Here is a 19,495-nt window from a genome sequence, read left to right as displayed (position 1 = left end):
TGGAGAAAAGCCTCTGACTATCCACTCTGTCTATGCCCCTCATAATTTTGTAGACCTCTATCAGGTCGCCCCTCAACCTCCTTCGTTCCAGTGAGAACAAACCGAGTTTATTCAACTGCTCCTCATAGCTAATGCCCTCCATACCAGGCAACATTCTGGTAAATCTCTTCTGCACCCTCTCTAAAGCCTCCACATCCTTCTGGTAGTGTGGCGACCAGAATTGAACACTATACCCCAAGTGTGGCCTAACTAAGGTTCTATACAGCTGCAACATGACTTGCCAATTCTTATACTCAATGCCCCGGCCAATGAAGGCAAGCATGCCGTGTGCCTTCTTGACTACCTTCTCCACCTGTGTTGCCCCTTTCAGTGACCTGTGGACCTGTACTCCTAGATATCTTTGACTTTCAATACTCTTGAGGGTTCTACCATTCACTGTAATTTCCCTACCTGCATTAGACCTTCCAAAATGCATCACCTCACATTTGTCCGGATTAAACTCCATCTGCCATCTCTCCGCTCAAGTCTCCAAACAATCTAAATCCTGCTGTATCCTCTGACAGTCCTCATCGCTATCCGCAATTCCACCAACCTTTGTGTCGTCTGCAAACTTACTAATCAGAGCAGTTACATTTTCCTCCAAATCATTTATATATACTACAAACAGCAAAGGTCCCAGCACTGATCCCTGTGGAACACCACTGGTCACAGCTCTCCAATTAGAAAAGCATCCTTCCATTGCTACTCTCTGCCTTTTGTGACTAGCCAGTTCTGGATCCACCTTGCCAGCTAACCCTTGATCCCGTGTCACTTCACCTTTTGTACTAGTCTACCATGAGGGACCTTGTCAAAGGCCTTACTGAAGTCCATATAGACAACATCCACTGCCCTACCTGCATCAATCATCTTAGTGACCTCCTCGAAAAACTCTATCAAGTTAGTGAGACACGACCTCCCCTTCACAAAACCATGCTGCCTCTCACTAATACGTCCATTTGCTTCCAAATGGGAGTAGATCCTGTCTCGAAGAATTCTCTCCAGTAATTTCCCTACCACTGAAGTAAGGCTCACCGGCCTGTAGTTCCCTGGATTATCCTTGCTACCCTTCTTAAACAGAGGAACAACATTGGCTAATCTCCAGTCCTCCGGACATCACCAGAAGACAGTGAGGATCCAAAGATTTCTGTCAAGGCCTGAGCAATTTCCTCTCCAGCCCCCTTCAGTATTCTGGGGTAGATCCCATCAGGCCCTGGGGACTTATCTACCTTAATATTTTTTTAAGACACCCAACACTTCGTCTTTTTGGATCTCAATGTGACCCAGGCTATCTACACACCCTTCTCCAGACTCAACATCTACCAATTTCTTCTCTTTGGTGAATACTGATGCAAAGTATTCATTTAGTACCTCGCCCATTTCCTCTGGCTCCACACATAGATTCCCTTGCCTATCCTTCAGTGGGTCAACCCTTTCCCTGGCTACCCTCTTGCTTTTTATGTACGTGTAAAAAGCCTTGGGACTTTCCTTAACCCTATTTGCCAATGACCTTTCGTGACCCCTTCTAGCCCTCCTGACTCCTTGCTTAAGTTCCTTCCTACTTTCCTTATATTCCACACAGGCTTCGTCTGTTCCCAGCCTTTTAGCCCTGACAAATGCCTCCTTTTTCTTTTTGACGAGGCCTACAATATCTCTCATTATCCAAGGTTCCCGAAAATTGCCGTATTTATCCTTCTTCCTCACAGGAACATGCCGGTCCTGAATTCCTTTCAACTGACACTTGAAAGCCTCCCACATGTCAGATGTTGATTTGCCCTCAAACATCCGCCCCCAATCTATGTTCTTCAGTTCCCGCCTAATATTGTTATAATTAGCCTTCCCCCAATTTAGCACATTCATCCTAGGACCACTCTTATCCTTGTCCACCAGCACTTTAAAACTTACTGAATTGTGGTCACTGTTCCCGAAATGCTCCCCTCCTGAAACATCTACCACCTGGCCAGGCTCATTCCCCAATACCAGGTCCAGTACCGCCCCTTCCCTAGTTGGACTGTCTACATATTGTTTTAAGAAGCCCTCCTGGATGCTCCTTACAAACTCCGCCCCATCTAAGCCCCTGGCACTCAGTGAGTACCAGTCAATATTGGGGAAGTTGAGTCTCCCATCACCACAGCCCTGTGGTTTTTACTCTTTTACAAAACCTGTCTACCTATCAGCTCCTCTATCTCCCGCTGGCTGTTGGGAGGCCTATAGTAAACCCCCAACATTGTGACTGCACCCTTCTTATTCCTGATCTCTACCCATATAGCCTCACTGCCCTCTGAGGTGTCCTCCCGCAGTACAGCTGTGATATTCTCCCTAACCAGTAGCGCAACTCCGCCACCCCTTTTACATCCCCCTCTATCCCGCCTGAAACATCAAAATCCTGGAACGTTTAGCTGCCAATCCTGCCCTTCCCTCAACCAGGTCTCTGTAATGGCAACAACATCATAGTTCCAAGTACTAATCCAAGCTCTAAGTTCATCTGCCTTACCCGTAATACTTCTTGCATTAAAACATATGCACTTCAGGCCACCAGACCCGCTGTGTTCAGCAACTTCTCCCTGTCTGCTCTGCCTCAGAGCCCCACTGTCCCTATTCCCTAGTTCTCCCTCAATGCTCTCAACTTCTGACCTTTGCTCCCGTGCCCACCCCCCTGCCATACTAGTTTAAACCCTCCCGTGTGACACTAGTAAACCTCGCAGCCAGGATATTTATGCCTCTCCAGTTTAGATGCAACCCGTCCTTCTTATATAGGTCACACGTGGCCCGGAAGAGCTCCCAGTGGTCCAGATAACGGATACCCGCCCTCCTACACCAGCTGTTTAGCCACGTGTTTAGCTGCTCTATCTTCCTATTTCTAGCCTCACTGGCACGTGGCACAGGGAGTAATCCTGAGATTACAACCCTAGAGGTCCTGTCTTTTAAATTTCTGCCTAGCTCCCTGAACTCCTGCTGCAGGACCTCATGCCCCTTCCTGCCTATGTCGTTAGTACCAATATGTACAACGACCTCTGCCTGTTTGCCCTCCCCCTTCAGGATGCCCTCTACCCGTTCGGAGACATCCTGGACCCTGGCACCAGGGAGGCAACATACCATCCTGGAGTCTCTTTCACGTCCACAGAAGCACCTAACTGCCCCTGACTATAGAGTCCCCTATTACTATTGCTCTTCTGCGCTTTGACCCTACCTTCTGAACATCAGAGCCAGCCGTGGTGCCACTTCTCTGGCTGCTGCTGTTTTCCCCTGATAGGCTATCCCCCCCAACAGTATCCAAAGGGGTATACCTGCTTGAGAGGGGGACAACCACAGGGGATTCCTGCACTGACTGCCTGCCCTTTCTGGTGGTCACCCATTTCTCTGCCTGCACCTTGCGTGTGACCACATTTATATAACTGAGATCTATGACGCTTCCACCTGCATGCTCCTAAGTGCATCCAATTGCTGCTCCAACCGAACCATACGATCTGTGAGGAGCTCCAGTTGGGTGCATTTTATGCAGATGAAGCCATCCGGGACGCTGGAAGTCTCCCGGACCTGCCACATCTCACAGTCAGAGCACTGCACCCCTCTAACTGACATTGCGTCAATTAATTAAAATTAAAAGTTTAAAATTTTTTTTTATATATCTGTTTCCTAGCACTAGATTTCTAATATAAATGCGAAAGCTAAATATAGTACTCTCCGATCTCTGGCTTAGATATCCCTCTAAATTATAATTAAGTAATTATGTTTAATTAGTTACCAATGCTTAATTTTTTTTAAATTTAGTGTAGATTCCCAACCAGCCACTCAGCTCACAGCTTTTCTGTCATGTCACTTCAGTTTCCCCCCCACACACACAATTTGAAAAAGGTATAAAAGTAAAAATGAGTAAAAATCACTTACTTACCTTCTTACCTTCTGAGTGCCTTAGATGTTCTCAGGTTCTCTCTCTGACAGAGACTGCTCCTCCTCCTCTGAACGGCTCCCGAAACTAGGCCGCGATCTTTTCAAATCTCCGCTCTGACTCGCAGCACCCGCGCTTTTTAAATCTCCCGCGCTTTTTTAAATCTCCCGGCACTCTCTCCTCTCGCGCTGTTTTCGCTGTCCCGGCTTTCTCTCCACTCGCGCTGTTTTCAATGTCCCGGCTCACTCTCCTCTCGCGCTGTTTTCAATGTCCCGGCTTTCTCTCCTCTCGCATACGTTAGGTGACGGTTAGGTGGATACATAGAACATAGAAACTACAGCACAGAACAGGCCCTTCGGCCCACGATGTTGTGCCGAACCTTTGTCCTAGATTAATCATAGATTATCATTGAATTTACAGTGCCGAAGGAGGCCCTTCGGCCCTTTGTGTCTGCACCGGCTCTTGGAAAGAGCACCCTACCCAAACTCAACACCTCCACCCAACACCAAGGGCAATTTTGGACACTAAGGGCAATTTATCATGGCCAATCCACCTAACCTGCACATCTTTGGACTGTGGGAGGAAACCGGAGCACCCGGAGGAAACCCACGCAGACACGGGGAGGATGTGCAGACTCCGCACAGACAGCGATCCAAGCCGGAATCGAACCTGGGACCCTGGAGCTGTGAAGCAAATGTGCTATCCACAATGCTAACGTGCTGCCCTTAAGAACAAATAAATTTACACTATATCATTCTACCGTAATCCATGTACCTATCCAATAGCTGCTTGAAGGTCCCTGATGTTTCCGACTCAACTACTTCCACAGGCAGTGCATTCCATGCCCCAACTACTCGCTGGGTAAAGAACCTACCTCTGATATCCCTCCTATATCTTCCACCTTTCACCTTAAATTTATGTCCCCTTGTAATGGTTTGTTCCACCCGGGGAAAAAGTCTCTGACTGTCTACTCTATCTATTCCCCGATCATCTTATAAACCTCTATCAAGTTGCCCCTCATCCTTCTACGTTCTAATGAGAAAAGGCCTAGCACCCTCAACCTTTCCTCGTAAGACCTACTCTCCATTCCAGGCAACATTCTGGTAAATCTTCTTTGCACCTTTTCCAAAGCTTCCACATCCTTCCTAAAATGAGGCGACCAGAACTGTACACAGTACTCCAAATGTGGCCTTACCAAAATTTTGTACAGCTGCATCATCACCTCATGGCTCTTAAATTCAATCCCTCTGTTAATGAACGTGAGCACACCATCGGCCTTCTTCACAGCTCTATCCACTTGAGTGGCAACTTTCAAAGATGTATGAACATAGACCCCAAGATCGCTCTGCTCCTCCACATTGCCAAGAACTCTACCGTTAACCCTGTATTCCGCATTCATATTTGTCCTTCCAAAATGGGTAACCTCACACTTTTCAGGGTTAAACTCCATCTGCCACTTCTCAGCCCAGCTCTGCATCCTATCTATGTCTCTTTGCAGCCGACAACAGCCCTCCTTACTATCCACAACTCCACCAATCTTCGTATCGTCTGCAAATTTACTGACCCACCCTTCAACTCCCTCATCCAAGTCATTAATGAAAATCACAAACAGCAGAGGACCCAGAACTGATCCCTGCGGTACGCCACTGGTAACTGGGATCCAGGCTGAATATTTGCCATCCACCACCACTCTCTGACTTCTATCGCTTAGCCAGTTCGTTATCCAACTGGCCAAATTTCCCACTATCCCATGCCTCCTTACTTTCTGCAGAAGCCTACCATGGGGAACCTTATCAAATGCCTTACTAAAATCCATGTACACTACATCCACTGCTTTACCTTCATCCACATGCTTGGTCACCTCCTCAAAGGATTCAATAAGACTTGTAGGCAATGCTAAATGGCCCTTAGTGTCCAAATAGGTTAGGAGGGGTTATTGGGTTATGGGGATAGGGTCGAAGTGAGGACTTAAATGGGTCGGTGCAGACTCGATGGGCCGAATGGCCTCCTTCTGCACTGTATGTTCTATGTTCCATATTCTAAATGATGATCAGTCAATCGGATTTGCAGCAACTGTCCATTGCTGGCCTAATCAAGTTGCCCTTCACCTAACGTCGAAGATAATTCACTTCATTTATTTTCCTTAGCTTCTCAGTTTTCCAATCTAACCTCACCAACCGCTGTATTCCAGTTGTGTTCCCACTCGATTGTTTCACATCGTACGATGACTCTGAGCCTCATCAGTTCTCTGGATCCTTCTTGAACCTCGGAAATTAATTGCAGAAAACTCCATTCTGTGTAATGACCACCATTTGTTATAATTTTGTTTAACCATTTGCTTGTTCCATATGGAGTCTTTTGAGATGAACCTGTTCCTGTTTGCTGTGACACCAAGTTTAACTGCTTCTAACTCTTGGTGTAGCGGGACAGAGATACCCAGGGCTAACAGTCAGCTGCTTCAGAAAAAAGGGATTCTTTATTCTAAGCTGAGTATTCCTTTCAGGTAATAACCCCTTTCAGGAAATTAATCCTGTGTGCGGAGAATAGAAAAGAGATGGAAGACTGGATCACTGCGCTGAAATCGGTTCAAAAACTGGAGAATTATGAGGTAAGGAAATGGAAGTGTCAATTTTCTTCACACTCTGTCAGAACTGGCATCTGGTGCCATGCCTGAAACATTGCAACCTTGATTTCAATCTGCTTTTTCTAACCCCATGGGGCGTGTGTGTGTTCACGTGTGTATATGCGTGCATGTATGTGAGTGTACGTGTTTATGTGCATGTGTGTGTCTGACACAGTGGCACAGTGGTTAGCATTGCTGCCTCACTTGGCTGGGGGACTGGAGAATCCAGCCCACTGTCTTCACTGTCCTGTCAAAGTCTCTTAATGTAATGTCCTTGTCGGATGGCCTGATTTACATTACAAGAACACTTGTAGCTAAAGCTATAAACAATTTATTAACATTAACTGTGGGTCAACAATATACAAAACAACAGATGAATAATAGTATGATCATGCACAAGCAACTCTCTCCCAGCTCCCTAGTCAATCTGAGGTCACCTGTCTCTAACATTCACCTGCATACTAATGAGACTCCTAATAGTCAGTCGGTGAACTACAACACAACCATGATATCACTAAACTTAGGGCAGGCACAGCAAATAGTTTCAGAATAGTAGTTTCAGAGGGCGGCACGGTGACACAGGTTAACACTGCTGCCTCACAGGTCCAGGGACCTGGATTCGATTCCAGCCTTGTGTGCCTGCCTGTGTGGAGTTTGCACTTTCTCCCCCTGTCTACGACGGTTTCCTCCAGGCTCTCCGGGGTTTCTCTCTCGTCCAAAGATGTGCAGGTTAGGTGGACTGGCCATGATCAATGCACAAGGTTACGAGGATAGGGTGGTAAGGGCTGGGTAAAATCCTCTTTCAGAGGGTTGGTGCAGCCTCGATGGGCTAAATGGCTTCCTTCTGCAATGATGGTACTCTATGCATCTGGGTTTGTTTCTGTGACTGTATCCATGTCTATAATCGAGTAAAATGCTCTTGAGCTGTGGAAATGAGATGAAATATGTATGGGATAGAGTTGATGATAGACAGAGTGAACGTAGACTGTCGAAGCTGATTAAATGTGTGGGCTCTATTTAATTATAGGAGAGAGCATACATAAGCTGTGGAAGCAATCTAAATGGGTGGGAAAAGTCCATATTAGGAGAGAGCCTGTGGAAGGAATAAGGGTGGATGATGGAATGCTCATTTATGTTTCAAAACCAGCCATGTGAAACAGAGTGAGTGTCTTTCACACACCAAGCGATGTCTCTCAGTTACCAGGTCACTCACCATGTGTAGGGCAGTGCCAGGCGCTTGTGATTACTTTTGTTTCACCTGGTGTTCGATTGTGCATTTTCCATCTTTCCGTTTGACGGCCTCCTTTTGAGATTCAAACTTTGCTCATTTGCCATTACATCTTCCTCAGGCAAATCAGCTGAACATGGAGCATTTCTCAGGGATGCATAACTGGTACGCGACATCCCACGCCCGACCCACCTTCTGCAATGTGTGCCGCGAGGCCCTCTCAGGAATGACCTCCCATGGGCTCTCTTGTGAAGGTAAGTGCGATTCACTGGGACATTGCTGTAAGATTGCGTCATTTTGCAAAAAATTAAAGGGCGGGATTCTCCCCTACCCGGCGGGGTGGGGGGTCTCAGCGTGATGGAATGGCGGGAAACACTCCGCCGTCGGGCCGCCCCAAAGGTGCGGAAGTCTCTGCACCTTTAGGGGCCAAGCCCTCACCTTGAGGGGCTAGGCCCGCGCCAGAGTGGTTTGCACTCTGCCGGCTGACGGGAAAGGCCTTTGGCGTCACGCCAGCCGGGGCCGAAAGGTCTTCGCCGGGCGACGCATGCGTGGGAGCGTCAGCGTCTGCTGACGTCATCCCTGCGCATGCGCAGGGGAGGGGGTCTCTTCCACCTCTGCCATAGTGAAGACCATGGCGAAGGCGGAAGAAAAAGAGTGCCCCCAAGGCACAGGCCCGCCCGCCGATCGGTGGGCCCCGATCGCGGGCCAGGCCACCGTGGGGACACCCCCCGGGGCCAGATCGCCCCCCGCCCCCCCCTCCCAGGACCCCGGAGTCTGCCCGCGCCGCCTTGTCCCGCCGTTCAAAAGGTGGTTTAATCCACGCTGGCGGGACAGGCATTCCAGCAGCAGGACTTCGGCCCATTGTGGGCCGGAGAATCGGCGGGGGTGGGCTCGCCGACCGGCGCGGCGCGATTCCCACCCCCGCCGAATCTCTGGTGGCGGAGATTTCGCGACACGGCGGGGCGGGATTCACTCCAGGCCCCGGCGATTCTCCGACCCGGCGTGTGGTTGGAGAATCCCGCCCCTGGTTTCTACCAAGTCCAGCACCAGAGAGGGGGCAGGGGTGGGGGAAGGAGTTGGGGTTGGGACCAGGGCAAAAATGTATTTTCAGCATTAAGAATTGAATTGCCTTAATTATTGACGCATCAACATCAGAAAACACTGTGGCAGCTGAGAAAGCATGAATAGTTTTAAAATGGTGGTAATCTGGAACTGCTGAGAGAGAAGGCTCCAATTTGTTTCCATCACATGGCTGAAAAGGAATCTTTCCCTCACCTGCCACACTTTCCAACAATATTTGACCATGTTTTGGATCCACCTTTGTTGACCAGTGGAGTGGGATTGAAGCCAGGAGCTTCTGGCTCAGAGGGAGGGTCTCTACCCGCGGCACCACCCTCCCCAGTATTTGTTGCAGGGGTGGAATTTAAATTTAGTGGCCCAGCAAGCCACTCAGTTCAAGGGCAATTAGGGATGGGCAACCAACGCTGGCCCAGCCATTGATGTCCACATCCCATGAAAGAATAATTAAAAAAAATCTAACAACTGAATGATAGGGTTATAATGTGGCCCTAGCGACTGTCAAAATGGATAGATGGAGTGCAGAGGATTGTGGGTGTTACAGCCGCCATATTGACCCAGCAGTGATTAGCATGGGGGTGGGAGCGGGTGTGAGTTGGTTGGAGGCAGGAAGTTCTGTAATCATGTTTCCCAGAGTGTGGTCCGAACAGAGCTGGTATCTGTGTATGGTACTCGTATTCAGCTTCCTTAATATCTTTTCATGCAATTTGATACATATGGCATTAGAAATCTCATGTGAAATGCCTTTGGGCATTTTATTATTTTCAAACCACTATGTCAGTATTAGTTGTTATTGTAGAGTCAAGGTTGACTGTTGAGGCCAAACTGATTGATGGCCATGAGCGAGTGCTGGTGACACTGCGAAAACCGTCCATATATCAATTTAATGCTGCTTCAGACTGAGTGTCACCTCAGACCCTCTGAAGGAGTGTCACTTCAGATTGAGTGTGGCTTCAGTCCCTCAGACCAACTGTCACCTCAGACCCTCAGACCGAGAGTCGCTTCAGACCGAATGTGGCTTCAGACCCTGAGACTGAGTGTCACCTCAGACCCTCAGGCTGAGTGTCACCTCGGACCGAGAGTCACCTCAGGCCGAATATCACCTCGGACTCAGACCCTCAGGCCGAGTGTAGCCTCAGACTGAGTGTCACCTCAGACCCTCAGGCCGAGTGTCACCTCGGACCAAGTGTCACTCCAGAGTCACCTCAGACCCTGAGGCCGAGCGTCACCTCGGACCAAGTGTCACTCCAGACAGTGTCACCTCAGACCCTGAGTGTCAGCTCAGTGTATGTCAAACCCCTGGGCCATGCTTCTCAATAATCTCCCCTTGAATGAAACTGTTCGGCTGATTATTTGTTGAGTCTGGGGTTTTGGAGAGTTCACACTGACGAGTGCTTCTTTTTAACTGACAGTGTGTAAGTTTAAAGCTCATAAGCGATGTGCTGTCAGAGCAATCAACAACTGCAAATGGACCACACTGGCCTCTGTAGGAAATGACATAATTGAAGATGATGAAGGGGTAAGTGCAATCGAGAGCTTATTATTGAAGAGTTTAAAAAAAAGAATGGATGAGGAGGAGGGTCTGCTTACTAAAAATAGACTCACGTTTTTTTAAATGGCACATCAGCAAAAAAGATATGACAATCGAAGACGCATTTCAGCTGATTGCTGACCCCCCTCTCACCTTGACTCTCTCTCTATTACAGATTATCTTTGCTCTGTGCACGCTTTGATCACTGCTGCCCGGACCTTCCCATTTTCGATCTACCTCAGCTTGCCGATCAAACCGTTCCTCCCTTCCATTCAAACCACATCACTTTCATTCTGCTCCTCGGACCATTTTCCACGTGGTTACTGTGTGGCCACAGATGCCCCCAGTACGAACCCCAGCCACGACCACACAACCCAGAGTGCTACTGACGGAGAGGCAGACCCGGCCACACATCTCAGCTGGAGGTGAAACACTGGCCAAGATGAGCAGAGATGGAGAGAAATAGAGAAAACATCCAGAGGGTAAAACTCCCCCCACCCCCCAGACTGCAGAAACTTCCACATTGACTTCAAAACTTATAAACATAAGGAGATTCCACTGACATCAATATCAATAGACAAATTAACAAGGAGCTGAGAGAATGTGGAGGGGACTAATGGGCTGCAATAGAGCTGTAACATCTGTTGATGTGTTGATTACCGGCCCTGCTAATGTTCCTGTCACTTATTATTCATTGTTATTAGTTAATGCAGGGGATGTGCGCTGGGTTGATTAAGGCTCCTCCAACTATGGTGCCCATGAACTCACTGCAGCATCTCCTCTGTTGCAGGTTGCCATGCCTCACCAGTGGCTGGAGGGGAACCTGCCCGTCAGTGCTCGATGTGCTGTGTGTGACAAAGCCTGTGGGAGTGTGCGGAGGCTGCAAGACTGGAGGTGTCTTTGGTGCAAGGCAATTGTAAGAGTTTCATCTTGTTCTGATGCTTTAAGAGGACATTGTGTGGGCATTTTTAATAATATAGGCTTTCTCGTTTATGATTAACCCTGATTTTTTTTGAAAAATGTAATTACAATGATTGAGCCTGAGCTTTTAAAGTGGCAATTTATCCAAATGACAATGTGTATAGAGTAAACAGACATACTCTGGATAGACTTTCATCTCGCTGGGAATCTGTGAGAGTGGGTGTGAGTGTGTGTGTCTGTGGTTATCTGTGTGTGTTTATGTTTGTGTGTATTTATGTGTGCTTGTTTGTGAGTGTCTGTGTATCGATGCATGTGCGTGTGTCCAGGCATATGTGTGTATGTGTGTGTTTGCATGAGTGTGTGTGTGAATGTGCCTATGTCTGTGTGTGTACATTTATGTGTCTATGCAACTGTGTGTACACGTGTGGCTCTGCATGAGTGTTTGAGACCGTGTGCATATGTGTGTGTGTGCATGTCTGTTCATGTGTCTGTGCACATGTCTGTGTGCATGAGTGTATGAATGTGTATGTTTGTCTGTGAGCAGATGTGTGTCTGTGTGCAAGTGTTTGAATGTGTCTGAGCATAAGTATGTGTCTCTGCATGTGGGTGTGCAAGTGATGTGAACATGTGTGTATGTGTGCATGGGTGTGTGTTTACCTGTGGGTGTGTGAGTGGTGAGTACATGTATGTGAATACAATGTGTGTGTCTGCACGTGTGTGCGTGTGTACGCGTGTATGTGTTTGTTTGTTTTTATTGTCACAAGTAGGCTTACATTAACACTGCAATGAAGTTACTGTGAAAAGCCCCTAGTCGCCACATTCGGCGCCTGTTCAGGTACACAGAGGGAGAATTCAGAATTCTCAGCTGGTACGCGAATTGAACCCGCATTGCTGGCCTTGTTCTGCAACATAAACCAGCTGTCTAGCCCACTGAGCTGAACCAGCCCCCTGTGCGTGCGTGTATGTGAGTCTGCGAGGGTGAGTGTGCACGAGTGTGTGAGCGTGTGTGTGTGACTGCTGAGAAGAGAGTGTATGTGTGTGTATATGTCTGTATGTGTGTGCTTGTATGTGTGTGAGCCTGACCAGATGTGTGTGTGTGAATGCATGTGAGTCTGAGTGAAATGTGTGTGATGTGTGTATGCGTGTGCTTCTGTGTGTGAGTATGTATATGTGAGTGTGTGTATGTGTATGGATGTGTGTGTAAATGTGTGTACATGTGTGCCTGTGTGTGAGTCTGTGTGTGTGTGTGTGTGTGTGTATGTGTGTGAGTGAGTGAACATGTCTGTGCGTGAGTGTGTGCATGTGTGTGTGTGAGACTGTGACTGTGCGTATATGTGAGTATGTGTGTGTGGGTGTGTAAATGTGTGTGTATGAGTCTAAGTATGAATGTGTGTGTGTGCGGTGAGTGTATGTGCGTGAGTGTGCTAATGTGAGTGTGGACGAGTGAGTATGTGTATCAGTGAGTGTGTGTGAGTGTAAGTGTGAGTGAGTGTGTGTGTGTGTGAGCGTGTACATGTGAGTGAGCGAGTGTGAGTGAGTATGTGAGTGTGTATGTGGGTGTCACTTCATTCAGGATATCCTCGATACAGCCAATTAGTGCACAGAAAGTTTTCATAAACAGTAAATTCTCATAAACAGCACTGAGACGATCTGTTTTCAGTGATGTTGGTTGAGGAATCTTTTATAGGCCTGTGTGATCCAACCCTCCTGATGTTTCTCTCTCTGTTCCACTCATATGATACACCATACCCATGTCCAACAGGTTGAGTTGCATCCGCAGCATTCAGTTTGATGCACTTGCCTTTTGAGAAAAGCAGGATAAAGAGTCAGAGAATCGTGTGGATTGAACTGAAATGGGCCAGCTGGTCCCTGACTCAGAAAAATGTTTAATTGTCACCCAAACCGGGCTGGATACACAGCCGGTTCTCAGATCATGGCTCTCAGTCTGTGTAGCAGCAGGAGCTGTATAATTATGTGGATATGATAACATAGTCGTTATGTTACTGAACTAATCATCCTCGGGCCTGGTCTAATGATCCAGAAACATGAGTTCAAATCTCTTCACTGCAGCTGGAGAATTTAAATTCAGTTCATTAAATACATTTAAAATAAAAAGCTTGTCTCAGTAATGGACAAAATTTCACGCATGATGGCTGTGATTCTCCGCCCCGCCGTGCCACATTTCTGGCCCGACCGGCCAGCGGGTTTCTCCGTTTCACCAGCCGGTCAATGAGGTTTCCCATTGTGGGGCAACCCCACGCCGTCGGGAAACCCCCGGGAGAATCCTGCCGGCGGAGAATCCCGGGCGATGTGTGCGTTTGGTGGGTGAAATCAGAAGCGGCCGCGATTCTTGGTCCTCCTCGAGAACAGTTCAGAATTGCAATATTACGGGCGGCATGGTGGTTCAGTGGTTAGCACAGCTGCCTCACGGTGCTGAGGACTCGGGTTCTAACCCGGCCCTGCGTCACTGTCCATATGGAGTTTACACATTCTCCCCGTATCTGCGTGGGTCTCACCATCACAACCCAAAGATGTGCAGGGTAAGTGGATTGGTCACACTAAATTGCCCCTTAATTGAAAAGAAAAATTAAAATTTATTTAAAAAAAAGAATTGCAATATTATGCTGGCCACTCCGGTCACATTGGGCCAGCGGGGTTGGCGAGGCCGGGGGAGCGGTGGGTGCCGTGTCCAGTGGCAGCCCGCCGCGGCATGTAGAGGCTGCTGAATGACCAGCACTGTGAGACACATCAGGTGGAAGGGGGGGGGGGACCCAGTGGTCAGCAGGAGGACAGCATTGTTTCTGAGAGCTCCACACTGCATTGAGCCCGACACAAAAAACACTCTCTCAAAAAACCCAAAACACCATCGGAACTTACTCCCTGAAACTCCCAGCTCCTCATCCAGCATTTGCTCGATTCCCCTTTTATCCCGCCTTTGAATCCAAAAAGTAAAAAAAAAAAAATGATTGGTGTTTTCTGTGCGCCGAGCTTGAAGTCAGACGGGACACGTAGATCCTTGGTCAGTTGGGGATTTAAACCTCTCAGTAAGCAACGTAATTGCCAGCGGGGACGCTGCCAGTCTGTGCCTGCGCCTGCCAACCGAAATATCACGTGAACGCACGATGATGTTGGGATACGCGGCCAATGTCACCATGTTCTATTTTATGCGCTCTTGGGTCGGGCAAGAGTTCATCCAGCAGGCATAAATTCTCCCCCGAGAAACTGCCAGGTTGTTGTAAAACCCCAGCTGGTTCACCCATATCCTTTAGGGAAGGATATCTCTCATCCGACCCAGTCTGGCTTACATGTAATTCCAGGCCCAGCAATGTGATTGATGAAGAACTGTCCACTAAAATTAACCATTGAGTTGGATGAGGAATGGCAATAAATGCCAACCATGACAATAGCCCAATAAAATTTGCCTCACTCTTCCTGAATGAGACAGGGAAAGAAAATCAGCTGAAGCTCCCACTTTTGGCATTGCTTCTGTAAACTGGACAAACAATTAGTGTGAGGCACTAACATGAGTCAGTGGGACGATTCTCTGGCGCACTGGCGCAAATCCAGCTATATCGGGAGAATTTTGAAGTGGCCCGCTACAGTCTCCGATACTCCCGGCCCACTCCAGCTGATGTGATTAGCATATTTAAATCATTATTTGAATTTGCAAGATCTGTTTTGAGCCAAATTTTCCCAGCTCCTGCGATTCTCGCAACCGCCGTTGCAATGTGAAGCCGACTGAAATCACCGGTCTCGACAGACAGAGACCGAACGTGTTGACTATGCCGGGGAGCTTGGAGGTCATTTTAGCCCTTGGGTGATCTGCCATCCTGCCAGAGCAAACATGGAACCCTGTCAATGCCAAACAGTTTGGCACTGTCAAGTTGGCACTGTCAAGTTGGCACTGCCGAGGGGTCGGGCCTGAAGGGGGTGGGGTCTGAAGGGGTGGGGCCTGAATGGGGGGGGGGGTATGAAGGGGACATTTGACAGCCTCATAGCGGGGTGTCGCTCACCTGGGGAGGGGGGGGGATCGCTGGTACCAGTGACTTGGGGTGGTGCCAAATGCTGGCGAGAAGTGCGGTATGGCGGTGAGGGGGGGAGGGGCCCAGAGTGATAGTCTGAGATCTGTTTGAGCAACCGGCACCTTCAGGTACCATGCACCTAATTTACGCTGCCGTTCACCTCAGCTTCCAAAAACATTTCTAAGTGTGGTGGATTGCAATCTGGATTGTGCCAAACCACCCAGCGGGAATTGCACCTCATTTCCCGCCGAAAATCACTTTTAGAACTTTCTTGAGAGAATCGTGGCCAGTATGATTTTGCTTTTCCTGAATTTGATCTCCACAGGTCGCTGAAGGCTCACGGCGAGGACTCCAACCTTCACTCACCTTGGCTGCTGCCCTCTCAGTACTGCTCTCCAGCAGCACCTTGTTGCTGCTACTCCCGACTTTGGAGAAAACTGCAGAGTCCTGACCACCCCAATCTACTGATCCCATTCTCCAAGACTCCCCCGCCACAGTTCCCCAGTCTCACCCGATTCACAATTCCCCTGCCACCGTTCCGCAATCTCCCTCTCCCCCTCACCCCAGTCTCCATCTCCCACCACCCAACTCCAATCCTTTGATCCCTGTTCTTCAGTCTCCCTCTCTCTCCATGCTCCCTCATTCAATCTCCTCTCACCAGATCGCCATTCCCAAGTTTCCTTGTTCTCCCTGTTCCACAACACTATTTCCCCCAGTTTCCCTCTCTCCCCTGCCTTAAACTTTCAACCTTGTGAGCATAGAACATTTAGAACATAGAACATTACAGCGCCGTACAGACCCTTCGGCCCTTGATGTTGCGCCGACCTGTGAAACCACTCTAAAGCCCATCTACACTATTCCCTTATCGTCCATATGTCTATCCAATGACCATTTAAATGCCCTTAATGTTGGTGAGTCCACTACTGTTGCAGGCAGGGCATTCTATGCCCTTACTACTCTTTGAGTAAAGAACCTACCTCTGATATCTGTCCGATATCTATTTCCCCTCAATTTAAAGCTATGTCCCCTCGTGCTAGCCATCACCATCCGAGGAAAAAGGCTCTCACTGTCCACCCTATCTAATCCTCTGATCATCTTGTATGCCTCAATTAAGTCACTTACTCCTTCCAAAATGAATCACCTCACTCTTTTCTGCATTAAACTCCATTTGCCACCTCTCAGCCCAGCTCTGCAGCTTATCTATGTCCCTCTGTAACCTGCAACATCCTTCCGCACTGTCCACAACTCCACCGACTGTAGTGTCATCTGCAAATTTACTCACCCATCCTTCTACGCCCTCCTCCAGGTCATTTATAAAAATGACAAACAGCAGTGGCCCCAAAGCAGATCCTTGTGGTACACCACTAGTAACTGAACTCCAGGCTGAACATTTCCCATCAACCACCACCCTTTGTCTTCTTACAGCTAGCCAATTTCTGATCCAAACTGCTAAATCACCCTGAATCCCATGCCTCCATATTTTCTGCAGTAGCCTACCGTGGGGAACCTTATCAAACGCTTTACTGAAATCCATATACACCACATCAACTGTTTTACCCTCGTCCACCTGTTTGGTCACCTTCTCAAAGAACTCAATAAGGTTTGTGAGGCACGACCTACCTTCACAAAACCGTGTTGACTATCCCTAATCAAATTATTCCTTTCTAGATGATTATAAATCCTATCTCTTATAAACCTTTCCAAGACTTTTTTCACAACAGAAGTAAGGCTCACTGGTCTATAGTTACCGGGGTTGTCTCTACTCCCCTTCTTGAACAAGGGGACAACATTTGCTATCCTCCAGTCTTCTGGCACTATTCCTGTAGACAATGACGATATAAAGATCAAAGTCACAGGCTCAGCAATCTCCTCCCTAGCTTCCCAGAGAATCCTAGGATAAATCCCATCCTACCCAGGGGACTTATCTATTTTCATACTTTCCAGAATTGCTAACACCTCCTCCTTATGAACCTCAAGCCCTTCTAGTCTAGTAGCCTGTATCTCAGTATTCTCAGTATTCTCCTCGACAACATTGCCTTTTTCCTGTGTGAATACTGATGGAAAATATTCATTTTAACACCTATCTCGTCGGGCTCCACAGCTTCCCACTGTTGTCCTTGACTGGCCCTACTCTTACCCTAATCATTCTTTTATTCCTGACATACCTATAGAAAGCTTTCGGGTTATCCTTGATCCTACCTGCCAAAGGCTTCTCATGTCCCCTCCTGGCTCTCCTTAGCTCTCTCTTTTTGTCCTTCCTAGCTAACTTGTAACTATCGAGCGCCCGAACTGAACCTTCATGTCTCATCTTTACATAAGCCTCCTTCTTCCTCTTGACAAGTGATTCAACTACTTTGGTAAACGACGGTCCCTCGCTTGACCACTTCCTCCCTGCCTGACAGGTACATACTTATCAAGGACTCGTAGTAGCTGTTCCTTGAACAAGCTCCACATTTCAATTGTGCCCATCCCCTGCAGGTTCCTTCCCCATCCTATGCATCCTAAGTCTTGCCTCATCGCATCATAATTGCCTTTCCCCCAGCTATAACTCTTGCCCTACGGGAGATACTATCCCTTTCCATTGCTGAAGTAAACGTAACCGAATTGTGGTTACTATCACCAAATCTGTAAGGATTATCAATCTCAAACTGGCAGACGTGCTCTGACCTGCTAGCCTGGTGTATCTTAGCCCATTCACTGCCACATATAAAAAGGTCTGCTCTCTCTCATTACCAGTTCATCAATCCTCTTCTAAAGAATGGATTAATGGAGGTGCCTGCACTTCATGCGTGAGTTTGGGAAGGGGTGTTTATTAGTTTTGTGTGCATTCAATACCAGCAGGAGTCAAGGCAGTGAGTGAGTAAGGTGTAGATGTCAAGTTACGATGTTGAAGCCTTGCAATTTGCCTGATAATTTATCTGCATAGGATTACCCCAGCCACCCACCAGAAATCAGTCTCCTTCATCATTCAGTGAGATAGATCATGGCTGACCTCGACCTCAACCCCATTTGTCCAACTTAGTTCCATGTTGCTCGGCACCGGAACCCAACCCTAACTCTTACCAATCGCAGAAAGCTCAAACTCTCCCACCATCCACATTTATTTGGGGGAAGAGTTTTCAGATTTCCATCACCTGTTATGGAAAGAATGCTACTCTAATGCGCTCCTGAAAAGTCCAGCTCTAATTTTAAGAATATATCCCCTTGACCAAGACTCCCTCACGACAGAAAATTATTTCACTGTATTAAACCATTTTAATATATTAAATAGCTCGATCAGGGCACCGCGCAATCCTCCATAGGGGCATACAAGCCAAGTTAATACCATTATAATTTAACCTTTTGACCTGATATAATGCTGATGAATCTGTGCAGCACACCCTCCGACACTAATGTAATCCTTCCTGATGTATGGTGCCCAAAAGTCTCAGTCCAGCATTTGAGTACCACCCAAGGTGACACCCGGGGGACTGGTCAGCCAGCCATCTTTGAGATGGCACCAGTCACTGCTTCTCTGTTCCCCTCACACCTTGATCAGGCTCCAATTGGGACAGAGACATCAATCTTATTATGTCTGACAGAAGATGCCAGAAAAATAATTTCATTTAGGTCTGGCATTCATTTTAGTGAACATTTAAGAAGCATTGGAAATACAGGGGCTGAACCAATTCAATCACTACATTACTACTGGAAGCATGTGGTAGCTTTTTCTCCTTGAATCCTCATGCTGATGTCATTAGCAAGGTGTAGTGCTCAGCACATACACTCCTTCAGTGCAATCAAATTCCAAGGAACTCGCAAAGAACAGCGGATTGGACTGCGATGAAAGATTAAACTCTTCATCCAAAAGCAGCACCTTTCCAATCTTAAGGAGCATGGCCTGTTTGTATAATACAACCTGCAGAGTCCAGTTTACCACCACTGGGGTTGGATACAGAGTAAAGCACCCGCAAAACTTTTCCCATCAAACACTCCCAGGACAGGTACAGCACGGGGTTAGATATAAAATAAAATGCCCTCCACTCTGTCCCATCAAACACTCCCAGTACAGGTACAGCACAGGGTTAGATATAAAATAAAATGCCCTCCACACTGTCCCACCAAACACTCCCAGTACAGGTATAGCATGAGGTTAGAAACAGAGTAAAGCTCCCTCTACACTGTCCAT

At 47.7% G+C, this 19,495-nt stretch overlaps 1 protein-coding gene across 6 annotated transcripts in view; it reads left to right on the top strand.

Annotated features, from left to right (window-relative positions):
- LOC140420895 (diacylglycerol kinase eta) overlaps positions 1-19,495 on the top strand; it is a 335,531-nt gene that overhangs the window by 190,415 nt on the left and 125,621 nt on the right. For all 6 annotated transcript variants that reach the window (XM_072505015.1, XM_072505018.1, XM_072505017.1 and 3 more), the window contains exons 4-7: positions 6,429-6,533; positions 7,898-8,030; positions 10,266-10,372; positions 11,175-11,300. In XM_072505015.1, coding sequence (XP_072361116.1) covers positions 6,429-6,533; positions 7,898-8,030; positions 10,266-10,372; positions 11,175-11,300 — 471 coding nt within the window. The remainder of the gene's footprint in view (positions 1-6,428; positions 6,534-7,897; positions 8,031-10,265; positions 10,373-11,174; positions 11,301-19,495) is intronic.

The sequence above is a fragment of the Scyliorhinus torazame genome, chromosome 5 (genome assembly GCF_047496885.1).
Source record: "Scyliorhinus torazame isolate Kashiwa2021f chromosome 5, sScyTor2.1, whole genome shotgun sequence".
In the NCBI taxonomy this organism is placed as follows: domain Eukaryota; kingdom Metazoa; phylum Chordata; class Chondrichthyes; order Carcharhiniformes; family Scyliorhinidae; genus Scyliorhinus; species Scyliorhinus torazame.
Note: the sequence above shows the minus strand (reverse complement) of the source record. Positions and strands in the feature narration are given on the sequence as shown.